The sequence below is a fragment of the Kogia breviceps genome, chromosome 1 (assembly GCF_026419965.1).
Source record: "Kogia breviceps isolate mKogBre1 chromosome 1, mKogBre1 haplotype 1, whole genome shotgun sequence".
Taxonomy (NCBI): Eukaryota; Metazoa; Chordata; class Mammalia; order Artiodactyla; family Physeteridae; genus Kogia; species Kogia breviceps.
In genome coordinates, this window is record NC_081310.1 from 56,415,570 (window position 1) to 56,439,985 (window position 24,416).

The 24,416-nt window shown below is 41.3% G+C and overlaps 1 protein-coding gene across 3 annotated transcripts; it reads right to left on the reverse strand.

Moving 5' to 3' along the window:
• Positions 1 to 974: 974 nt before the first annotated feature.
• Positions 975 to 22,033, reverse strand: CREG1 (cellular repressor of E1A stimulated genes 1). 3 transcript variants are annotated; one of them, XM_059066177.2, is made up of 4 exons: positions 21,579 to 22,033; positions 17,776 to 17,895; positions 16,291 to 16,475; positions 975 to 2,325 (listed from the first exon to the last, which is right to left on the reverse strand). In XM_059066177.2, exons 1-4 carry the CDS (start codon positions 21,921 to 21,923, stop codon positions 2,322 to 2,324), a joined length of 654 nt encoding a protein of 217 aa, XP_058922160.1. In that variant the 5' UTR covers positions 21,924 to 22,033; the 3' UTR covers positions 975 to 2,321. The 3 variants fall into 3 exon arrangements, with proteins under 3 accessions (XP_058922160.1, XP_066888057.1, XP_058922171.1); XM_067031956.1 differs by lacking the exon at positions 17,776 to 17,895 and having other exon boundaries at positions 21,579 to 22,012; XM_059066188.2 differs by lacking the exon at positions 975 to 2,325 and having other exon boundaries at positions 16,287 to 16,475; positions 21,579 to 22,007.
• Positions 22,034 to 24,416: the final 2,383 nt, after the last annotated feature.

Below are 24,416 nucleotides of genomic sequence, written 5' to 3' on the forward strand. Positions count from 1 at the left end.
TGAAAAATCCCAGAAATAAACAATTCATAAGTTTTAAATTGTGTGTGCTGTTTTGAGTAGCATGATGAAATCTTACACCACGAATCAGCCCTTTGTCCAGCGAATCCACACTGTATGTATCAAAACTACCCATCAGTTAGTAGCAAATGGGGTTATCAGATCAACTGTCTTGGCATCACAGTGCTTGTGTTCAAGTTACCTTTATTTTACTTAATAATGGTCCCAAACCAAAAGAGTAGTGATGCTGGCAATTCAGATAGTCTCTTACTGTGCCTAATTTATAAATTAAACTTTATCGTATGTATGTATAGGAAAAAACAGAGTATATATAGGTTTGGTACCATCCTGGGTTGCAGGCATCCACTGTGGGGGTGGGCGGGGGAGGGGTGGTCTTGGAAGGTATTCCTGCATGTAAGTTCTTGTTCTTACTGTAAAGGAACCGGCATCTGCACAAAAAGTGGTCCACAGTGCCCTCTGGTGGTCAATCATAGCATAATGGGGACAATCTGCACATTCAATTATAAAGGAATCTGCAGCCCCTTCCGTGAAAAAGTGGTTCACTGTACTGTGATAACTGGATCTTACCTGAATACAAATGTGTTTACATGGTACCAAATGATGAAGAGAAAACTCACAATAAATGGGTAAAGGGAGAAATACAGATACTCTCAACCTAATTCTATCACAAGGTACCTTGGCACCCAAGGCCCTGAGGAAAGATCCTTGACAAAGGCTGCATTCTGGCCAATCTCCAAATTTTAAGACACAATGAGCTGTTTGCCAATAGGAAAGAGTCAAATTGTTCATTTTCAGCTTTGAAGCAGCCAGAAGTATTATAAAATAAAAAATAAAAAAATAAATAAATAAAAAATAAAGTATTATAAAATAAAAACACAAAAGGGTTTCAACAGTGGACAGTGAAAAAACATGTAATAAATATTAACATCTCTGTGTAAGAAAATAAATCCAACATATTTCATGAAAATAATGCTTTTAATTATTAATGTCTTGAATAAGAAACCTACTCTACCAAGTTTAACATACATCATTTTTCTTAAAGAGAAGCTGTTTGCTCGATTTCAGATAAGTTCATTTTGTAGTCTTCAAACTCATATTCAACTTCCTCTCTCTTAGCCATTTAAGGATTCAGTTGCTTGACTCCTGACACACCTCTTTACGAAGGATCTCATAGTCTTCTGAAATCACGTATATAGGTAATAGAAACAAACAGTTTTTTTCCCTTCTGAAGAAATGTGATTTCTTTTCTGAAAGTCATGTTGTTTTCCCTCTGATGACATGATTTAGATAGTAACAGCATTAGAAGCCATTTAGAGATTTGAAGCAGTTGAGGAAGTCTTAGTTCATTGTTGAGAATAGCATTAGAAAAAAAGCTAGAGAGAGTGGTTAGGAGACGGATTTGGGCCCTGGTTTAAACTGGTCCATATCTGCATTAACTTAACTTAGAAAAGAACACCAGAAACAAATTACATACAAAATCCCCTCCTTTCTTTTCTTTCTTCGAAATCCCATTTTGGGGCAAAAAAAAAAAAATGTGTGCTTGTGTCTGTATTTTGAGTGGAGGAAACTGATTATACAGTGTCCACCTAGATGGGGAAATCAAATTCAGAAAATTTTATGAACTTCCTTGATTAAATCAAATTCAAGAAGTTTTATGATCTTCCTTTGTTCTAGATAATTATCACTTTAGACTTCAAAAGCTTTTTTTAAAGTTCTTTATAAGAAATAGTCTTGCCCTGTGTTGGATCAACAACACCCAGGACTGTCAGACATAAATGGACCATGAGAGGGATACTCCATTTGTATTTCATCATTGTTTGTTTGTCTTGGCAAGATTTATTCACATGCACTGTAACAGGAGCCAAGCCCTTAATACAGGCTCAGGCAGCAGCCGTGGAGGCATGACTCCTCTCCCCAGCACAGTGGTTTTCAGTAATTAAAAACACGTACTTGAGTACTTCCAAATGCCAATGGGCAATCTAAAACTGGTACCCACTCCTCTTTAAGGAGCACCATTGGCAAACTATTTGGAATTGATGGAACAAAACTTCTTTGATCATAATGAATGACATGTCTCTATGAAAATGGCTTCAAAATACAAAAATATATATAAATATATCCAGCAATCTCATCTTCCAAGAAATGCAGTAACAATCCATCTCAATTCTGTAAACATGCAAGCAAGGAAAGAAAACTGTCTAATATTCTGGGAAACTTTCCATAAAGAAATATTAAGCACTTTAAGTCTGCATGAAACTTCCTAAGAAACTTTGCACATGAGGTTAAATTCGCCATATGTTGCTTCACCTAGAAAGGGGAAGAGAGGGGAAGAAAAATTATTTCATTAAACTGAGTTGACAAATCATAAAAGTTAATTCATTCTAGGGATGGACTAGAGAAACTTCTGATCTGAAAGTTTAAGATCTTGAGTTAATTTCAGCCACTTTAGCGTACTAAAGAATCATCTGGGAGAGGAACCAAGATGGCAGAGTAGAAGGACGTGCTCTCACTCACTCTGGCGAGAACACCAGAATCACAACTAGCTGCTGGACAATCATCGACAGGAAGACACTGAAACTCACTAAAAAAGATACCCCACATCCAAAGACAAAGGAGAAGCCACAATGAGATGGTAGGAGGGACGCAATCACAGTAAAATCAAATCCCGTAACTGGTGGGTAGGTGACTCACAGACTGGAGAACACTTATACCACAGAAGTCCACCCACTGGAGTGAAGGTTCTGAGCCCCACATCAGGCTTCCTAACCTGGGGGTCCGGCAATGGGAGGAGGAAATCCTAGAGAATCAGACTTTGAAGCCTAGTGGGAATTGATTGCAGGACTTCGACAGGACTGGGGAAAACAGAGGCTCCATTCCTGGAGGGCACACACAAAGTAGTGTGCACCTCAGTACCCAGGGGAAGGAGCAGTGACCCCAGGGGAGACTGAACCAGACCTACCTGCTACTGTTGGAGGGTCTCTTGCCAAGGTGCGGGGGTGGGGTGGGGGCTGTGGCTCACCCTGGGGACAGGGACACTGGCGGCAGAATTTCTGGGAAGTACTCCTTGGCGTGAGCCCTCCCAGAGTCTGTCATTAGCCCCACCAAAGAGCCCAGGTAGGCTCCAGTGTTGGGTTGCCTCAGGCCAAAAAACCAACAGGGAGGGAACCCAGCCCCACCCATCAGCAGTCAAGTGGATTAAAGTTTTACTGAGCTCTGCCCACCAGAGCAACAGTCAGCTCTACCCACCACCAGTCCCTCCCATCAGGAAACATACACAAGCCTCTTAGATAGTCTCATCCACCAGAGCGCAGACAGCAGAAGCAAGAAGAACTACAACCCTGCAGCCTGTGGAACAAAAACCACATGCACAGAAAGACAGACAAGATGAAAAGGCAGAGGGCTATGTAGCAGATGAAGGAACAAGGTAAAACCCCAGAAAAACAACTCAATGAAGTGGAGAAAGGCAAACTTCCAGAAAAAGAATTCAGAATAATGATAGTGAAGATGATCCAGGACCTCAGAAAAAGAATGGAGGCAAAGATTGAGAAGATAAAAGAAATGTTTAACAAAGACCTATAAGAATTAAAGAACAAACAAACAGAGATGAAAAATACAATAACTGAAATGAAAACTACACTAGAAGGAATCAATAGCAGAATAACTGAGGCAGAAGAACAGATAAGTGACCTGGAAGACAGAATGGCGGAATTCACTGCTGTGGAACAGAGTAAAGAAAAAGAATGAAAAGAAATGAGGAAAGCCTAAGAGACCTCTGGGACAACATTAAATGCAACAACATTCACATTATAGGGGTCCCAGAAGGAGAAGAGAGAGAGAAAGGACCAGAGAAAATATTTGAAGAGATTATAGTCAAAAACTTCCCTAATATGGGAAAGGAAATAGCCATCTAAGTCCAGGAAGTGCAGCGAGTCCCATACAGGATAAACCCAAGGAGAAACACACCAAGACACATAGTAATCAAATTGGCAAAAATTAAAGACAAAGAAAAATTATTGAAAGCAGCAAGGGAAAAAGGACAAATAACATACAAGGGAACTCCCATAAGGTTAACAGCTGATTTCTCAGCAGAAACTCTACAAGCCAGAAGGGAGTGGCACGATATACTTAAAGGGATGAAAGGGAAGAATCTACAACCAAGATTACTCTACCCAGCAAGGATCTCATTCAGATTCGATGGAGAAATCAAAAGCTTTACAGACAAGCAAAAGCTAAGAGAATTCAGCACCACCAAACCAGCTCTACAACAAATGCTAAAGGAACTTCTCTAAGTGGGAAACACAAGAGAAGAAAAGGACCTACAAAAACAAATCCAAAACAATTAAGAAAATGGTCACAGGAACATATATATCGAAAATTACCTTACACGTGAATAGATTAAATGCTCCAACCAAAAGACACAGGCTTGCTGAATGGATACAAAAACAAGACCCATATATATGCTGTCGACAAGAGACCCACTTCAGACCTAGGGACACATACAGACTGAAAGTGAGGGGATGGAAAAAGATATTCCATGAAAATGGATATCAAAAGAAAGCTGGAGAAGCTATACTCATCAGATAAAGTAGACTTTAAAATAAAGAATGTTACAAGAGACAAGGAAAGACACTACATAATGATCAAGGGATCAATCCAACGAGAAGATATAACAATTGTAAATATATATGCACCCAACATAGGAGCACCTCAATACATAAGGCAACTGCTAACAGCTGTAAAAGAGGAAATGGACAGTAACACAATAATAGTGGGGGACTTTAACACCTCACTTACACCAATAGACAGATCACCCAGACAGAAAACTAATAAGGAAACACAAGCTTTAAATGACACAATAGACCAGATAGACTTGATTGATATTTATAGGACATTCCATCCAAAAACAGCAGATTACACTTTCTTCTCAAGTGTGCACGGAACATTCTCTAGGATAGATCACATCTTGGGTCACAAATCAAGCCTCAGCAAATTTAAGAAAATTAAAATCATATCAAGCATCTTTTCTGACCACAACGCTATGAGATTAGAAATGAATTACAGTGAAAGAAACACAAACACATGAGGGCTAAACAATATGTTACTAAATAACCAAGAGATCATGAAGAAATCAAAGAGGAAATAAAAAAATACCTAGAGACAAATAACAATGAAAACACGATGACCCAAAACCTATGGGATGCAGCAAAAGCAGTTCTAAGTGGGAAGTTTATAGCTATACAAGCCTACCTCAAGAAATAAGAAAAATCTCAAATAAACAATCTAACTTTACACCTAAAGGAACTGGAGAAAGAAGAACAAACAAAACCCAAAGTTAGCAGAAGGAAAGAAATCATCAAGATCAGAGCAGAAATAAATGAAATAAAAACAAAGAAAACAATAGCAAAGATCAATAAAACTAAAAGCTGGTTCTTTGAGAAGATAAACAAAATTGATAAACCAGTAGCGAGACTCATCAAGAAAAAGAGGGAGAGGACTCAAATCAATAAAATTAGAAATGAAAAAGGAGAAGTTACAACAGATACCGCAGAAATACATGTATATTCTTGCATGTATATTCTTGCATGTATATTCTTCAATATACACAAATCAACCAATGTGACACACCATATTAACAAACTGAATAATAAAAACCATATGATCATGTCAATAGATGCAGAAAAAGCTTTTGACAAAATTCAACACCCATTTATGATAAAAGCTCTCCAGAAAGTGGGCATAGAGGGAACCTACCTCAACATAATAAAGGCCATATATGACAAACCCACAGCAAACATCATTCTCAATGGTGAAAAACTGAAAGCATTTCCTCTAAGATCAGGAACAAGACAAGGATGTCCACTCTCACCACTATTATTCAACATCGTTTTGGAAGTCCTAGCCACAGCAATCAGAGAAGAAAAAGGAATACAAATTGGAAAAGAAGAAGTAAAACTGTCATTGCTTGCAGATGACATGATACTATACATAGAGAATCCTACAGATGCCACCAGAAAACTACTATAGCTAATCAATGAATTTGGTAAAGTTGTAGGATACAAAATTAATGCACAGAAATCTCTTTCATTCCTATACACTAATGATGAAAAATCTGAAAGAGAAATTATGGAAACACTCCCATTTACCATTGCAACAAAAAGAATAAAATACCTAGGAATAAACCTACCTAGGGAGACAAAAGACCTGTATGCCAAAAACTATAAGACACTGATGAAAGAAATTAAAGATGATACCAACAGATGGAGAGATATACCATGTTCTTGGATTGGAAGAATCAATATTGTGAAAATGAGTATGCTACCCAAAGCAATCTACAGATTCAATGCAATCCCTATCAATTACCAATGGCATTTTTTACGGAACTAGAACAAATCATCTTAATATTTGTATGGAGCCACAAAAGACCCTGAATAGCCACAGCAGCCTTGAGGGAAAAAAAACGGAGCTGGAGGAATCAGACTCCCTGACTTCAGACTATACTACAAAGCTACAGTAATCAAGACAATATGGTACTGGCACAAAAACAGAAACATAGACCAATGGAACAAGATAGCCCAGAGATAAACCCACCCACCTACGGTCAACTAATCTATGACAAAGGGGGCAAAGATATACAATGGAGAAAAGACAGTCTCTTCAATAAGTGGTGCTAGGAAAACTGGACAGCTACATGTAAAAGAATGAAATTAGAACATTCCCTAACACCATACACAAAAATAAACTCAAAATGGATTTGAGACCTAAATGTAAGACTGGACACTATAAAACTCTTAGAGGAAAACATTGGAAGAACACTCTTTGACATAAATCACAGCAAGATCTTTTTTGATCCACTTCCTAGAGTAATGGAAATAAAAACAAAAATAAACAAATGGGATCTAATGAAACTTCAAAGCTTTTGCACAGCAAAGGAAACCATAAACAAGACAAAAAGACAACCCTCAGAATGGGAGAAAATATTTGCAAATGAATCAATGGACAAAGGATTAATCTCCAAAATATATAAACAGCTCATGCAGCTCAATATTAAAGAAGCAGGCAACCCAATCCAGAAATGGGCAGAGGACCTGGGTGGACATTTCTCAAAAGAAGACATACAGATGGCCAAGAAGCACATGAAGGGCTGCTCAACATCACTGATTATTAGAGAAATGCAGATCAAGGCTACAATGAGGTATCATCTCACACCAGTTGGAACAGGCATCATCAGAAAATCAACAAACAATGGGTGCTGGAGAGGGTGAGGAGAAAAGGGAGCCCTCTTGCACTGTTGGTGGGAATGTGGATTGGTGTGGCCACTGTGGAGAACAGTGTGGAGGTTCCTTAAAAGACTAGAAATAGAATTATCATATGACCCAGCAATCCCACTACTGGGCATATACCCAGAGAAGGCCATAATTCGAGAAGACACATGCACCCCAATGTTCATTGCAGAACTATTTACAATGGCCAGGTCATGGAAGCAACCTAAACAACCATCGACAGAGGAATGGATAAAGAAGATGTGGTACATATATACAATGGAATATTACTCAGCCATAAAAAGGAACGAGATTGAGTCATTTGTTGAGATGTGGATGGATCTAAAGACTGTCATACAGAGTGAAGTAAGTCAGAAAGAGAAAAACAAATATCGTATATTAACGCATGTATGTGGAACCTAGAAAAATGGTATAGGTGAACCAGTTTGCAGTGCAGAAGTTGAGACACAGATGTAGAGAACAAACGTGTGGACACCAAGGGGGGAAAACCGCGGTGGGGTGGGGATGGTGGTGAGCTGAATTGGGCGATTGGGATTGACGTGTATACATTGATGTGTATAAAACTGATGACTAATAAGAACCTGCAGTATAAAAAAACAAACAAAAAAACAACTAATACTAAACTTTCTTTGGTTTATTTGTATGGAAATATGTTAATATAAACATTTCAGACATTACATGAAATTTCTAAAAATCTTATATGTTCTGGTATAATGTTATAAGTCATAATTCTAGTTATTACTTTAAAATGTATATCTCAGAAATAACTAAATTTCCTTGCCAATTGCATTATTATGAACTTTCATCAAATCTTTAACCATGGTCATTTTTAAGTCTTTTGTCATTTACAGACAGTTCTGGGTGTACTCTGGTGCTTTTGCAAAAATGTTCCTATAAAAGGGTTTCATCTTCAAGGAATTCATAGAAAAGACACTGACAAGTACAGGTTTCTGGTAACTGAGTATACTGCTGAACTGAATGAATATGCATTTTCAGAACTCTAATGGAAAACTGATGAATTTATAAAAGTGCTAACAAGAGATCAAGATAAAAAAATTAATTACATGGGACTGAGTGAACTGATGAGGATGATTATAATTTTTGTGACTTTCTGTTTGAATAAAAAAAAAAATCCCACAGGACTCAGAGGCAAAAAATATACAAATCAATTTTCACTGTAAAGTAAAGGAGCTGTTACAGTGGAGGATTACCGGACTGAATGTCAATGCTATGACATAGCATGAGTGTGTTTCGTGTTTGGTAATTGCAATAATTTTTGCTTTTGTTGCAGTCATCTATTTATAATGCTTGGTGTCAGTTTATTTATCTCTTGTAAAAATAAAATACAGTGTGTGTTTGTGTGAAAAAAAAAAAGATGAGAAACTGAGGCTCGAAGTCACAGAGCAATTAGTTCATAAAGTTAGGATTGTAGCTTATTGATCTCTGACTCCAAAGCTGAGGCACTTTTGACTAAGCCATACTAGGTCTACATTCCATTCTCAAAATATCTTCCATTTATGTAGATTGTGTAACACCACATACAGGCAACTGTGTGTATACACATTACATCAGTGTTCTTCTTTCCTTAAGCATGGCTTTCTCTCTCATCAAATTCTGATGAGGAGGCGTCCTTTGGAAGATGTGGTCTATAATGACTAGACTGCAGCTTGCAGCTGAAGCCAAGTGAGGTGTCAGCTGTGTGTTGGCAGAGCTTATGCCCCACACAACATACACCAATTTATGCTGCCCTAGAGATAATAACTGTAGGCAGACTACAGAAATAAGTAGCTATCTTCCTCTCATTATGTGTTGTGGGTGGATAAACCGTAAAGAATATTTCCTTCATTTGAAAGTTGTAAATGCAACAGATGGGGAAATTTCTGTTAATAGAGTATTAGAAACCTTATGTATCTCTATTTTGTTTGTAAACACAATCTTGTTCTGAATCACAGTGATTTTCTGCAAGTCTGGGTGTGGTGGACATTACTAGGGCTCCTCAGTATCCATGTCCTCCCCATTTCCAGACACACAGAGACCATACTTCCCAGGCCCCGATTACATTAGGAAGGGCCATGGTACTCATCTGGCCAATGAACTGTAAGCAGAAGCAGTGCATGTGTGGCTTCTAGAACAAAGTAACTTAGTTCCAGATGGGTAACCTTTCAGAACTTTTTTCTTGCAACAGCCATTGTGGAAGCATGTGTTAACACGGAGGTGCCACAGGGTTCACAGAGACCAGAGTGCAGAGCCAACCAACACACAGAGGATAATTGTCCTGGAGAATTGCCCAAATCCATGGCAGAATTTGCGTAAATAAAAATAAACTTTTGACTTTTGTTTTCTTAAGCCACTGAAATTTAAATGTCATCTCTTAACAACGTAAGAGACATAACTTGGACCCTCCTGACTAATGCTGTGGGTGAGGTCATTTCACTCATACCATAAAATAGCATACACAGGGCTTCCCTGGTGGCACAGTGGTTGAGAGTCCGCCTGCCGATGCAGGGGACATGGGTTCGTGCCCCGGTCCGGGAGGATCCCACGTGCCGCGGAGCGGCTGGGCCCATGAGCCATGGCCGCTGGGCCTGTGCGTCCGGAGCCTGCGCTCCGCAATGGGAGAGGCCACAGCGGTGAGAGGCCCGCGTACCACAAAAAAAAAAAAAAAAAAAAAAATAGCATACACATCCTTCTGTCCTAATCCAAAGTAATATATGCATTTTAATCTCATACTCAACGTCTTCTACAAACTGGCCCAAACCTACCTTCTGAAATTACCTTCTACCATCCTCCAAATGAAACTAAACACCATTCTTTGAACCCCATCTCACAATTCCTTGCTCTTTTTTTAAATCTATGTTGTTCCCTTGCCTAGCATACTGTCTCTTCCTTTCACACGTATCAAATTGCTATCTTTAAAAGGCCCAACTCATATGCTAACTCTTCCAATGAAACCTTCCCTAAGCCCACTATTCTGAAGTAATTTCTCCTTCCTTCAGATTTTCATATTTCTTGCTGCTCCTTCTAACTGTATATTTTGTATTATGCTTATTTTACACATAACATTATATTCGTTTCAGGTGCACAGCATAAAGATTTGAAATATGTATGTATAGTAAAATGATTACCCCAGGCTACTTAATTTCTATCACTGCACATAGTTACATTTTTCTTCTTGTGATGAGAACTTTTAAGATCTACTCTCTTAGTAACTTTCAAACATAAAACACAGTATTATATTAACTATAGTCACCATTCTGTACATTATATCCTCATGACTTATTTTATAAGTGGAAGTTTGTATATTTTGACCCCCTTCACCCATTTCACCCACCCCTGCCCACCTCCCACCTCTGGCAACCACCAATCTGTTCTCTGTATCTATGAGTTCAGGGTTTGGGGTTTTTTAAAATTTTTTATTTCTCTTTTTAGATTCCACAAATAAGTGAGATCATACAGGACTTGTCTTTCTTCGTCTGATTTTTTTCACTTAACGTAATGCCCTCAAGGTCCAGCCATGTTGTAGCAAATGGCAAGACTCCCTTCTTTTTTATGACTGAGTAATATTCATACATATGTCAAATCCTTTACCTGTATTTTAATTGAATTACTTATATTTTTATTGTTGAATTATATACTGTAAGGTTTTAATGTGTCTTGCCAGAACTTTTTTCTATTACTAGAGTATGTTATTTTTACTATATGTTTTTAAATGGCATTTATGACACATACAATTTTGTAACTTGCTTTTTGAATTTAATATATTGTGATCATCTTTACATGTCTATGTCTAATTACATCACTTCCAATGACTGCTTTGTGGTTCATTATATGAATGTTCCATGATATAAAATTTAATGCTTTTTTTTAACATCTTTATTGGAGTATAAAATCTAATACTTTAAATTAAAGTCCATGGGACTTTCCTGGTGGTCCAGTGGCTAAGATTGTGCACTCCCAATGCAGGGGGCCCAGATTCTATCCCTAGACAGGAAACTAGATCCCACATGCCACAACGAAGATCGCGCACATAGCAACAAAGATCCCACATGCCACAACTAAGACGCAGAGCAGCCAAATAAATAAATAAATAAATATTTTTAATAAAAAGTTTAAGGCTTCCTTGGTTGGCACAGTGGTTAAGAATCAGCCTGCCAATGCAGGGGACAGGGGTTCGAGCCCTGGTCTGGAAAGATTCCACATGCCGCAGAGCAACAAAGCCTGTGTGCCACAACTACTGAGCCTGTGCTCTAGAGCCTGCAAGCCACAACTACTGAGACTATGAGCCACAACTACTGAGCCCATGCACCACAACTACTGAAGCCTACATGCTTAGAGTCTGTGCTCTGCAACAAGAGAAGTCACTGCAATGAGAAGCCCACGCACTGCAACGAAGAGTAGCCCCGCTCACTGCAACTACAGAAAGCCCGCACAGCAACAGACCGAGCACAGCCAAAAAAAAAAAAAAAGATTTAGATTTAAATACAGGATTTATTTAAAAAGAAAAGAAAAAAATGCCACACTGCATCTATATTTTTGAACACTTATACAATCACTTCTTTTTTTAATTGAGGTATAATTGACATATAACATATTAGTTGCAGGCGTACAACATTATGATTCCATGTTTGTATACACTGAGAAATGATCATCAGGAGTCTAGTTAACATCCATCACCACACAGAATTACCAAATTTTTTTTCTTGGGATGAGAACTTTTAATATCTATTTACTCAGTAACTGTCAAATCTGCAGTATGGTATGATAAACTATAGTCACCATGCTGTATATTATATTCTCATGACTTGTTTATTTTATAACAGGAAGTTTGTACTTTTTGACCCCCTTAACCTGTTTCCCCCACCCCACCCTGCCTCTGGTAGCCACCAATCTGTTCTCTGTACCTATGAGTTTGCTTTGCTTTGGTTTTTTGTTTGTTTGCTTATTTGTTGTTTAGATTCCACATATAATACAGTATTTTTCCCTGTCTGACTTTTTTCACTTAGCACAATGCCCTCAAAGTACATCCATTTTGTTACAAATGACAAGATTTCCTTCTTTTATATGGCTGAATAATATTCCTATATCTATATAGAGAGACACAGCAATCACATTTTCTTTTTCTATCCATCCATCAATGGACACAGGTTGTTTCCCTGTCTTGGCTATTGTGAATGATGTTGCAATGAACATGGGTACATACATCTTTTCAAATTAGGGTTTTCATTTTTTTCAGATAATCCAGAAATGTAATTGCTGGAAACATATGTTAGTTCTGTTTTTAAGTTTTTGAGGAATCTCCATGCTATTTTCCATGGTGGCTGCACCAATTTGCATTCCCATTAACAGTGCATAGGGGTTCCCTGTTCTCCACATCCTCACCAATACTTGTTATTTCTTGTCTTTTTGATAATAGCCATTCTAACACATGTGAGGTGATATCTCATTAAGGTTTTGACTTGCATTTTCCTGATGATAGGTGATACTGAGCATCTTCTCATGTACCTGGCCATGTATGTCTAATCGGATCCTCTGCCCATTTATAATTGGATTGTTTGTTTTATTTGCTATTGAGTTGTATGAATTCTTTATATATTTTGGATATTAATCCCTTATCAAATATAAGATTTGCAAATAAAAAAAATTTAAATAAATAAAAAATTTTAAAAAAAAGAATCGGGCTTCCCTGGTGGTGCAGTGGTTGAGAGTCCGCCTGCCAGTGCAGGGGACACGGGTTCGTGCCCCGGTCCAGGAGGATCCCACATGCCGTGGAGCAGCTGGACCCGTGACCCATGGCTACTGAGCCTGCGCGTCCGGAGCCAGTGCTCCGCAATGGGAGAGGCCACAGCAGTGAGAGGCCCGCGTATGGCAAAAAAAAAAAAAAAAAAAAAAAAGAATCATCTGAGTTGGCTAAAATGCAGATTCCTGAGTTCTGATTTAGGGTCAGGCCTAGCTAGGAATCTTCAACTCAGCCATCATTCCTCCTCTCCAAGTATGGTGCTGACACACTTAGCAAACACTGCCGGGATGAAACATTCATCAGCAGCTGTGGCTGCTGTGATAATCTCATTCAAGAATATCTGAAGATTTAAAAGACAAAAACAGTCGGGAACAGAAGGGGTCCTGAACATTAGGGCAAAAGAGCAGCTATCAGCCAGCATCCAGCCGGGGACGTGACCTTGACCCATTTTCCTGTTGCGGTCTGACCACTGCCATCAGGGAATCCAGCTCCAGGTAAGGGAGAGTGGGCATTTGTAATCTGTGACCTCTCGTTACCTCTGTCTTTGCCAGGGGACACGGGGGAAGCCCAGAGACCTGCTGCTCATACTTAACAGTGAGAGGAAGCAATTGCTGATACTTATGAGAACTACTTACTGAAGCATGAGCGCAAATACTTTGGGTAAACATCCACCTTCCATTCAATATGAGTCCAGCAAGGCAAGGACTACTGTATACTCTCTTGGGCTATTGAACAGTTCTGATGGCAAACCTGGTGGGTGGGATGGTGAGGCACCCACTCCTGGACTCTGAAATGGAGTCAGAGGCACCTGTTCGGGAAGGTCACCTTCAAGTCATTGCCCATTCCTAGGATTCTGGAGTCCTGTCTCAGGAGGGGTCACACCCTGGGCTCATCTTCTGTCCTCCTCTCAGAAGGACAGGAGAGAGTGCTCCCTTTTCTCTCTGAGCTGCAGAAAAGGCCCACCCGTCTGTGTTAATTAAGTGGGAACCTCAAATTTATCTATTTTACTCACTTATTCAGCGTGGAGATTTATGGGAAAACCCAGTTTTATTGTGTTATTAAAGCAAGCATTGCCCTCGGGCATATTATTTATACAAAGATAACTGTACTTCAGAGATTGTTACGTCCCATAAAAGCGAACTTCAACCTCAAAGAGCAGGCCTATTGTCTTACTGGCCGTCCTCCTTGATAATTTGTTGCCCTGCCATAATGCTGTAATTGCTACCTCTGTCTTCCTATAAAGTAAGATGGCTTTTTGTGTCCAGGAGACAATCACTGGCCCAGGCCTCTTCTCCTGCATGCACGGCAGCGGAATAAACACCATGACTGTTAGATTCTTTATTCAAACAAGGAAGTCGAGAACCTTTGTCTCAAAGGATCAGCCTGACAAGTAGCCAGTATTTATTAAACACCTGCTCTGTCCTAGGTCCAGTTTGGAATTAAAAACCAAAACTAAAACCTGAGCTTTGCTGTGAAGAGACTTACAATCATGGTGGAAAGTCAATAGTTCACCACAGAACTGTTATACAATAGAATAAGACAGAATAAATGAATGCTGAGAATTTAAACCTAAACCTGAACTGCAACCTACAGGTCTAGCTTAGCATGTCACCCTAATCTCCACAAACAGCAGTCAGTCTGTTATAAGTAGAAAGTCTTTAAATTACACTGGAATTGAAGCCTGGCCAGCTGCCAGTAAGGTAACCAGAGGGGCAGCAAAACATCTTGGTTAGAAGCAAGTTGAGGGCTGTGGAGCTAGAATGCTGGGGTTTGCATCCCAGCACCATTGCTTACTGGCTGTAAGGTTTTAGGCCAGTTTCTTTCTTTTCTGTGCATCAGCTCTCTATCTCATAAATGAAGAAAAATACTACCTAACTCATATGACTGCAGTGAGAGTTCAGTGAGTTCAGACATGTAAAGCTGCTAGTACAGCACCAGCCAGTAATGCTCAACAAACGCTACTTCTACTGTTATTGTCATCACCATCCGCTAGACCTTGAGGCTGCCAGACATGCCAGAGTGACCTGTGTCGCCTGGGAAAAGTACCAGTCCCTCGTATGCCTTCATTTGTTTTTTTGGCGGGTGGTTGTTTTGTTTTGTTTGTTTGGTTGGTTGGTTTTGGTCATGTCTCGCAGCTTGCAGGATCTTAGTTCCCCAACTGGGGATCAAACCCAGGCCCCCTGAAGAAAGTGCGAAGTCCTAACCTCTGGACCACCAGGGAAGTCCCTGTATTCCTTCATTTGAACCCTGACCTAATTTCAAAGAATCTGATCAGACCCTTCTTTCCTGTCCCTTTCCCATCTTCAGGTTATGGTCTTCTCGTTCATTCTCTCCCATGACTCCTTCCCTCTAAGTATCCGCTTCCTGGCGGGATACACCACACACCTCCACAGGTACTCGGGATTGAGGGGACAGGGATCATGTGCTCGGACTCGATGTGGATCCTTCATGGTCTGGAAGCACCCAGGTCTGATTCTCATGAGAAAATGCCATCATGGGTCAGAACTGGGCTCCACCCAGGGCCCCAGAAGCATAGCCTTAAAATGGGGTCTCAGGAATTCTCTGGCAGTCTAGTGGTTAGGACTCCACGCTTTCAACGCCATGGCCCAGGTTCAAACCCTGGTCAGGGAACTAAGATCCTTCAAGCCGTGCGGTGCAGACAAAAAAAAGAAAAAAAATAGAATCTCCACCTGGTGCCCTAGTTTGTAGATAGAGTTCAGGGGATTTGTGACGGGAAAAAACTGGGATGGAAAAAAGTTTTCATTTTCATTAAGCTCTAACTGAAATGTATCGTTCTCTTCAATGATGAATGTAGGCAATAAACCACAGTGGTGACAGTGTATCTGTGATGGCCAGCAACAGAAATATAGAAATCACAGATACTCTCACATCATGGTAGAGTTGCTGAAGATGTCTTAATATATTCAGTTCTCACTATTCTGAAAGTGCAGAAAAGTTATGGACGCACTACTAGACCTTTTTATTTAACGTATTCATTAAAAAGCCAACATACTACTACACCACACATTTTATAAAATATTTTTATAAAGGTATTTCAATATAGTTGATTTCTTTTGTAATCATGTGTACTTTATACATTTAAAAAATATTATCCCTAGGGGAGTTGTAGGCCTTACTAGCTTGCCAAAGGGATCCATGGTACATGAAATGGTTAAGACCCCCTTGCTTTAGAAGGTTGAGGACCACTGAAAAGGGCTGTAATATCAGAAAGATGAAAGACATGTAAATACTTACTGAAATGTGGCATTATAATATTCTTCAGGCGTCACTATTTTTGGTCCACCAAAGTAGTCCAGGACCCAGATATTGGTTATATTCAACTTAGCGAAGAACCAGTTATGGCTGGATGGCCAGGTTTTCATCTCAGGGTGTCGAATGAATAATGAATTCTTTGCAACGTCCATTTCTGCTTCACTCACCTAAAAGACATATGTAAAATAAACCTACTCATAGCAGTGACATTTTGTTTTCTTGGCTGTTAAGAATGTGTGATTCTAGCATTCTGCAAATCCTAAAGAGTTTATTTAGTTATAAATCCTGATTTTTTTAATTTTTATTTTTAAAATTAACTATTGATCTATAATTGACATATAACAGTGTATTAGTTTTAGGTGTACAACATGTTTGATATGTGCATACATTGCAAAATAATCACCCCAAGTTCAGTTAACATCCATCACCACACATAGCCACAATTTTTTTCTCATCTTTTTTTTTCCCTTGTGCTGAGAACTTTAAAAATCTATTATAAATTCTGATCTTAAGGAATCAAGAGGAAGTAAAGGAAGTTTGAAGAAATGCAGAGAACAATGGAGATTTCAAATGTTGGTGATAACACATATTATAATAAATTGGGAAACCATCATGAGTACCAATTTTCACTGCTAAATAGCAATTTTGAGCTATCAGAGTAATTGGCACAAAGTGCTATAATAAAATGCTACTGGTGGTTATGCTATGTAACATTAGCACTTTTATCCCATTACATGTACATGTTAAACACGTAGATGAGTATACACAAAGGATAAAAGTCTTTAGAAGAAGCACAATGGAACTCAAGAGTATCTGCTGCCCCTCTTTCTCTTGCCAGTGAAGGACACTCAACTCTAGAGATGCATCCACATAGAATTTTGAGACCATAGATAAAACTTATCTGAGGTATTCATGATTGACAAGGTCAAGAAGCTGGTCTGCTGCTTGGCGAGCAGATCAGTTCCCATGACACCTCGCCCTTTGCCCTTCCCACGATTTTATTTAACCTCTTCCCTCTAGCACTCACCCCAAACTGTCTAAATTCATTTCTAGTATTTAATAATGGATACTCCCCTTTTAACCTACTAAATCCACTCTCTGCTCTAGGCCACTGTTAAAATATGGAGACAAGGAACCCAAACATGGGAAATATTGTACAATGTACAACATGGTCAGGAGTATAAACTTTGGCTGAGCAGATGTTCCTCATATACGCACTTAATAGCTGTTATATCTGTTCGGCTTCAAAAAATAGTTCATTTTCCTCGTAAATATCTTATTGAACACCTATGTGAAAGCAATTGATTAAAACTGTTAGCTTTCATGAAATTACATACTAGAATATATTCTAACTCTTTATCTCAACCACAAATCAATTTTATTATATTCTAAGATATCTCTTCCTTCATTGTTAATAACTGATGCTCTTCTAAAACAAGTATCTGTTCTTGTAGGGTAACTATTTACCTTGATAACAGTTCCTGATAGTATTATGTGAGCACAGAGGGGACTTTGGGGATCAAATCCATATTTCCTGCAGAAACTAGTCTCTGCCAAAGACACGGTCAGCGTAGCATATGGATTCTCCTGTAGAGAGAAAATGAAGACCTCTCATGTGAAATACTGTCTCTGGAGAGGTAATAAATTTCACAAGTTGCATACCGTCCCCAGAGCTTGACCGTTCTTCCATGAAACAATGAATTGGAAAATACCACCTTCCACTTGGGAAAATTACTGCTTGGATAGAGACTGATCTTTACCCTCTCTCCAAAAAAGGTGTATTGGAGGTAGTTTCATATTTAAAATTAATTGACTTGGTAAGAATCATTTTAATGCTTTTTACTCTTAAACTCTTAATTTGTCCCATATTCACCAGAGGAATTATAATTACAGTACCACCCAAATACAAGGCTGATCTCTAGTCTTCACTGAAAGAACTAAAGGATTAGACTAATGTGAAACTAGTGCATAAAAATACCACAGTGGGTCAACTAGCTAATTGTACAATTTAAGCAAGAAAGTAGCTGAATCATGCTTCTTGGTTATCTTATGCTAGCAGAAACTGTCATGTGATTTCAAAACTGGAGAAGCTGCTCATTCCTATTCTAGCAATAAGAGAATTCTTAGATTAAAAATGTGATGCAAGCAAAATTCCTAACTCTTTCTTATTCAGAAATCAGCTTCATAAAAGGCACTGTTGACAGATTACAGTAAAATTCACATGCTGTATTTAGTGTTTTAAACCCCAAGTGTCTTGTGTGGGGTATTGTGCCATCTCACAGTGACCCATCAAAACAGTGAGTCATAAAGAGATCTCTTTGGAATCATTAGGCCAAATATTTGCTGTCGACAAACTATTAGGTAAGGCACTATAGGAGACCAAAAATAGGGGAGGGGGAGACTCAGATAAGGTCTTTCCATTCTCTGTAAGTTTATAATCTGGTTGAAAAGTCAGACATAAATAAAATTTTTAAAATGCAACACAAAGACAAAGAAGAGGTCAAAAAGCAGCACATAACTAATTGCCAAGTGAATGGTACAGTTAAGTGTATTTGAAGTTCAGAGTAAGATGTCAGCACAGCCTGGAGTGATATGGAAACCCTAGAAAGCCTTATAAGATAGGCAAATCAGCACAAAAGTGGGAAGACATATTAAAGGTAAAGGGAATGGTAACTGCAAAAACACAGAACTGGGAAAGTGTAAGACACGACTGTGAGTAGTGAAAACCCAATTTGCTTGAAAGAAAGGCTTTCTGAGGGAAGGGGTTTGGAAACAAGGTGCGGGACGTCGGGGGTTGGGGGTAGTAAGGGTGGTTCACCTCCAAGCTAAGGAGTCAAGATTGTATTTTATAGGCTAGCATCTGTCAGTGCTTTCCAAGAACCACTTGCCTGGACAGCTTGTTAAAATGCTGATTTCTGGGCTCCAGTCCCAGCCCAGGTTCCACATTTTTAACAAACACCCAGGTGAATCCTATGCAGCTCTAGGTAGCCAGATGTTGTTAAAGGTTTCTGGGCAGATGGCAATGCTGGGTGGTATTTTGTTCATGTAAATCTGGTGGGTAGGGTACACAAGAGCAGACAGGAAGAAGACAGAGGTCAGAAGGAGGAGGAAAACTAGAAAGCAGAAACCAGCTTTGACTGGTTAATTGACGGCATCAGAGTCAGACTAATTCTGATGTGGCCATGCCTTTTCACTGCAATCACAGACCTGAAATCCTGGGTGCCTCACCACTGTCTTTTTCTAGAGATGTCAAAGACCTGAGCTCAAGTTCCACCTGACAGCCATTAGCTGACTAGTCACAAGTGAGTCTCTGAGTTTGAGTTTCCACATTTCCTAAAATGAGGAAGATAATATCAGCAAAAGTTTAAATATATTCATGTATAGCAGTGGTTCTCACTGCCCTCCCCCAATATTAGAAGCATCAGGGAGGGATTTGGAGTGTTTTGTTGTTTTTTTTAATAAAATGTGTTTTTAGTAAAATGTCTTGGAATTGCCTTTTTAAAAGTCTTCCCAGGGCTTCCCTGGTGGCGCAGTGGTTGAGAGTCCGCCTGCCGATGCAGGGGACGCGGGTTCGTGCCCCGGTCCGGGAGGATCCCACATGCCGCGGAGTGGCTGGGCGCGTGAGCCATGGCCGCTGAGCCTGCGCGTCCGGAGCCTGTGCTCCGAAACGGGAGAGGCCACAACAGTGAGAGGCCCGAGTACCGCAAAAAAAAAAAAAAAAAAAAAAAAAGTCTTCCCAGATGACTGTATTTGCAGCCAAGTTTGAACAGCACTGGTGGAGTGGAATGAGCTTGCTCTGAGCTAATGTCTAAGGGACTGGAGCGGAGCGGGCTGGGAATAAGAAAATGGTGAATGGGGGTGTCTGTGTCTTGGCTACCGAGGTTCTGCTCAAAGAATGCAGGCCCCCAGTGCCACAGAGCTTCCAGTTTTTCAAGAAGTTAGAAATTTAGACGTTTAGTTGCAATCCCCATGTTTGAATGTTGATAATTAATTCAGATTTATTAAAAACAAAACAGAACTCTGCGTGGGCCAAAGAAAACCAGTCTGTGGGCCTGATCAACTCGTGGGCCACCACTCTATGACCTGTGGTTTTTTTTTTTTTTTTTTTTTTTTTTTTTTTTTTTTTGCGGTATGCGGGCCTCTCACTGTTGTGGCCTCTCCCGTTGCAGAGCACAGGCTCCGGACGCGCAGGCCTAGCGGCCATGGCTCACGGGCTTAGTTGCTCCGCGGCATGTGGGATCTTCCCGGACCAGGGCACGAACCCGTGTCTCCTGCATCGGCAGGCGGATTCTCAACCACTGCGCCACCAGGGAAGCCCTATGACCTGTGTTTTGAAGGCAGCTGGATCTGGGGTGAAATTCAAATGTGGCCAAAGGCTTTGGGCAAGTTACATAACCTATCTAAGCCTCAAGTTCTTCATCTGCAGAATGAGGATGGTAATAGCCCCCTCAAAGGGTTATTAAAAGAGACAATGAGTGGAAGATGAATGGAAAGGTCAGCCTGGCACACGGTGAGTGCTTCAGCAAATATCAGGTTTCTTTCATCTTATCTCTATCAACAGTGTTAACTTCAAACCTGGGATCTTTTGTCAAAAGAACCTTCCCCAAATCAGGCTCCACTCCTGGACTCAGTATGGCTCTATTCTCCCAAGCTGTGACACCGCACTTGACATAGCAGGGGTCCACCAGAGAGGTGTAAACCCGGCCTTGCCCCAAATAGTGGGCAAAGGGTAAGGACATGGCCCTCCAAAAGGGCTGATCCCTAACGGGGAAGGTCATGTGCACACGAGGCCTAAAGACTGCAATAATCATTCACGAAGTTGTCTGTTCGCTTCACGCTGCTGAAGGGAAAAAATCCTTAGTTCAAAAGAAGCGGTGACAAAGAGAAATCCCAAAGCCACTTATACAAAGTGCTAAACTACTCAACAGCCTCTACACCCAGTAAAACTTTTAATAATTAGAGCCCAGTTAATGAGACACCGTGCCCCAAGACGACTAAGGGCTGAGAAGTCCTCCAAGTGCTGGTAAAGAATTCGCCCCAACTGCGTGGCGCGGTGGCGAGGGCGTGTGTGAAATTCCTGGTATTTAGTTGCCCAACAACTGGAAAGCTGCAATGTCAGCCCGGCCAGAGCGGGAGAGAAGAGGCAGGCGTTTGGGCTAGGTTCAAATTCTTATCTCTACGAGGCTGGCTCTCCTTCGCAGGCAGAATTCAAGCTATAGTCAAAAGGCTCACGCTCCGGCCCGCGGAGCCACACGGCCCCGCCCGCTCACCTTCAGGTTGCCCACCGACTGCTGCATCGGGCTCAGGTAGAAGTAGGGCACGCCGCTGCCCTTGGCCGGGGGCCCGTCGCTGACCGACAAGACGTCGGCGAAGGGCCTGCCGCGCACCCCCTCCTGAGTGGAGATGGTGGCCAGCGCGCCCCAGTCGCAGACGTTCGTCACGAAGCGAGCCACCAGCGCCGCGTTCTCGCGGGGCGGCAGCAGCTCGGCGGCGCCCCAGTCCCCGTGGCCCCGGCCACCCCGGCCCCGTGCCGGCGCCACCAGCAGGGCCACCAGCGCGGGCGCCAGCAGGAAGGCGAGCACAGCACGCGCGGACCCGCGGGCACACCCGGCCATGGCGGTGACCCCTTCGAGAATCCGGAGCCCTGAGACCTAGGAGGCCCAACGGTAGCCCAGCGCCACTGACCTCGCCCAGCGCTACCGGTCCCTCCCACCGCGGGCAATCCGGCCCCGCCCCTCCGAAGAGGACCAATCGGAGTACGGGAGTGGTGGGTGGGGGGCGTGTCCCTAGGCCGGCTCCTCAGCCTGCCGGGACCCGACTGTTGATCCACCTTCCTACCGCTCCGCCCCGCCGCTGTCAGGATTGGGAAATCGTCCTAAATGGGATTTGTTTTGTTTGACGGATGGAAAAATGGAGGCTTAGAGAAATTAAGCAGTTGCCTAAGCGTACAACTAGGAAAGAACCAGTCTCTTCACCCGTACGCCTTCCGTTAATACCTTTGGATATGACTACCTGTTATCTGAGAGGAAATGCTGCGTTTTCCACGTATGCTCCTCCTTTCCGTTTACTTCAATATCCGCACCAAAGAGCAGGAAGGGTCCCAGTGGAACAGATAGAAGCCCCCAAATTTAACACCTTATAAACTACTCCTGGCCCAGGAGTCTCTCAGACAGAGACACTCAGGGATTATCAGGATTCCATGCACGAATTTGTTTGTTTTTTAACTTTTTAAACTGTTTTGTTTTTTAACTAATATCTTTATTGGAGTATAATTGCTTTACAATGTTGTATTAGTTTCTGCTGTATAACAAAATGAATCAGCTATATGTATATATATATCTCCCCATATCCCCTCCCTCTTGCGTCTCCCTCCCACCCTCCCACCCCTCTAGGTGGTCACAAAGCACCGAGCTGATCTCCCTGTGCTATACGGCTGCTTCCCACTAGCTATCTATTTTACATTTGGTAGTGTATATATGTCCATGCCACTCTCTCACTTTGTCCCAGCTTACCCTTCCCCCTCCCTGTGTCCTCAAGTCCATTCTCTACGTCTGCGTCTTTATTCCTGTTCTGCCCCTATGTTCTTCAGAACATTTTTTTTTTTTTTTTTAGATTCAGCATATATGTGTTAGCACCATGCACGAATTTGAACACATGGAAGCCAGTTATGGGCCTAAGTCATCAGGCTTGGAGGCAGTGGTTTCACAAATGTCTTGCCCTTGCTGACTCCTCACCCCATGTAAGTGGCATTTCCCTTTGTTCCTCCTAAAAAGGTCTCTTCAGTCTCTTCAGGGGTGCTTCCTCTTTCTGATACTCTGGGAATTGGTAAGTAAGCTCATATCACCTAATCTGCCGTCTTTATAATTATAAGCTTCGGTGACATCTCCTCAGGGTGAGTCCTCATCTTTTTGGCCTGGCCTGGCCTCAAACCCCCATTTTCATCGTTGTTATAAATGCCGCGTGGTGGTGCTGATGCAGGAGTTTGTCAGCTCTGGCTCTGGCGGACCTGGCTCTCTGAGGCCGAGATGTTCAACAAAGGTGAGGTAACTTCCCTCAGCTTCCCTGGGCCAGTCACCTGAGCAGGTGCGGGCCACAGGTGTGTGAGCCGAAGCCCCGCCTCCATTTCCTGCCTCCAACTCCGCCTCCCCATATTCTCAGGAAGATTCTCAGGCTACCCCATCAGAACTTGGGTACGGAAACGAGAACTTTTTTTTTTGCGGTACGCGGGCCTCTCACTGTTGTGGCCTCTCCCGTTGCGGAGCACAGGCTCCGGACGCGCAGGCCTAGCGGCCATGGCTCACGGGCTTAGTTGCTCCGCGGCATGTGGGATCTTCCCGGACCAGGGCACGAACCCGTATCTCCTGCATCGGCAGGCGGATTCTCAACCACTGCGCCACCAGGGAAGCCCCGGAAACGGGAACTTTTACTCTGAGTAGCAGCCTTCAGTTCCCTCTGGTGGCCAAAGGGTGTTACACACTCTGCTTGCACATTCAGGTAAAGGGGTGAGCACCTTAGTCAAAGTTGGTTTCCTTTTTAACAACTGAATTTGGGAGAGCTTCGAGCTAGATGGAAAACTAAGTGGGAGAAATCTGAGAGGAGAAAAATAAGGTTTATCATTTTCAAAACAAATATTTAATACAAATCATTTGAGTGCCTGCCAATTACAAATATTTCATCCCTAACCTGTTAAGGAAAAAAGCATATGGAGTTTCAAATTTGGAGTTCTAATCTCAGCTCTGCCACTATCAAGTCTTCTGAACGTGGGACTTCCATCTCACCTTTTTGGACCACTGTTTTCGATTCTAAAATGAGTTGGATTAGATGATATCTGATACCTCTTTTGGTTCTCTTCTCTGTTTTTCTGTTAACATGCAAAACAGGGGCCTTTTGTAAGTTTTAGAACATGAATTTTTTTTTGCAAGAGGACTACAAAATCTTTTTTGTTTATTGCTATACCACTATTGCTAGTCTATGAAATAACAGTAACCCCTATTATAGCCCCATTACAACACAGGTGCCTAGAACTTGGTCTTATGCATCTGAGCATGAGAATAAGGTCTACACACTTCCAGTTTTTTTTTTTTTTTCATTTTTAAACATCTTTATTG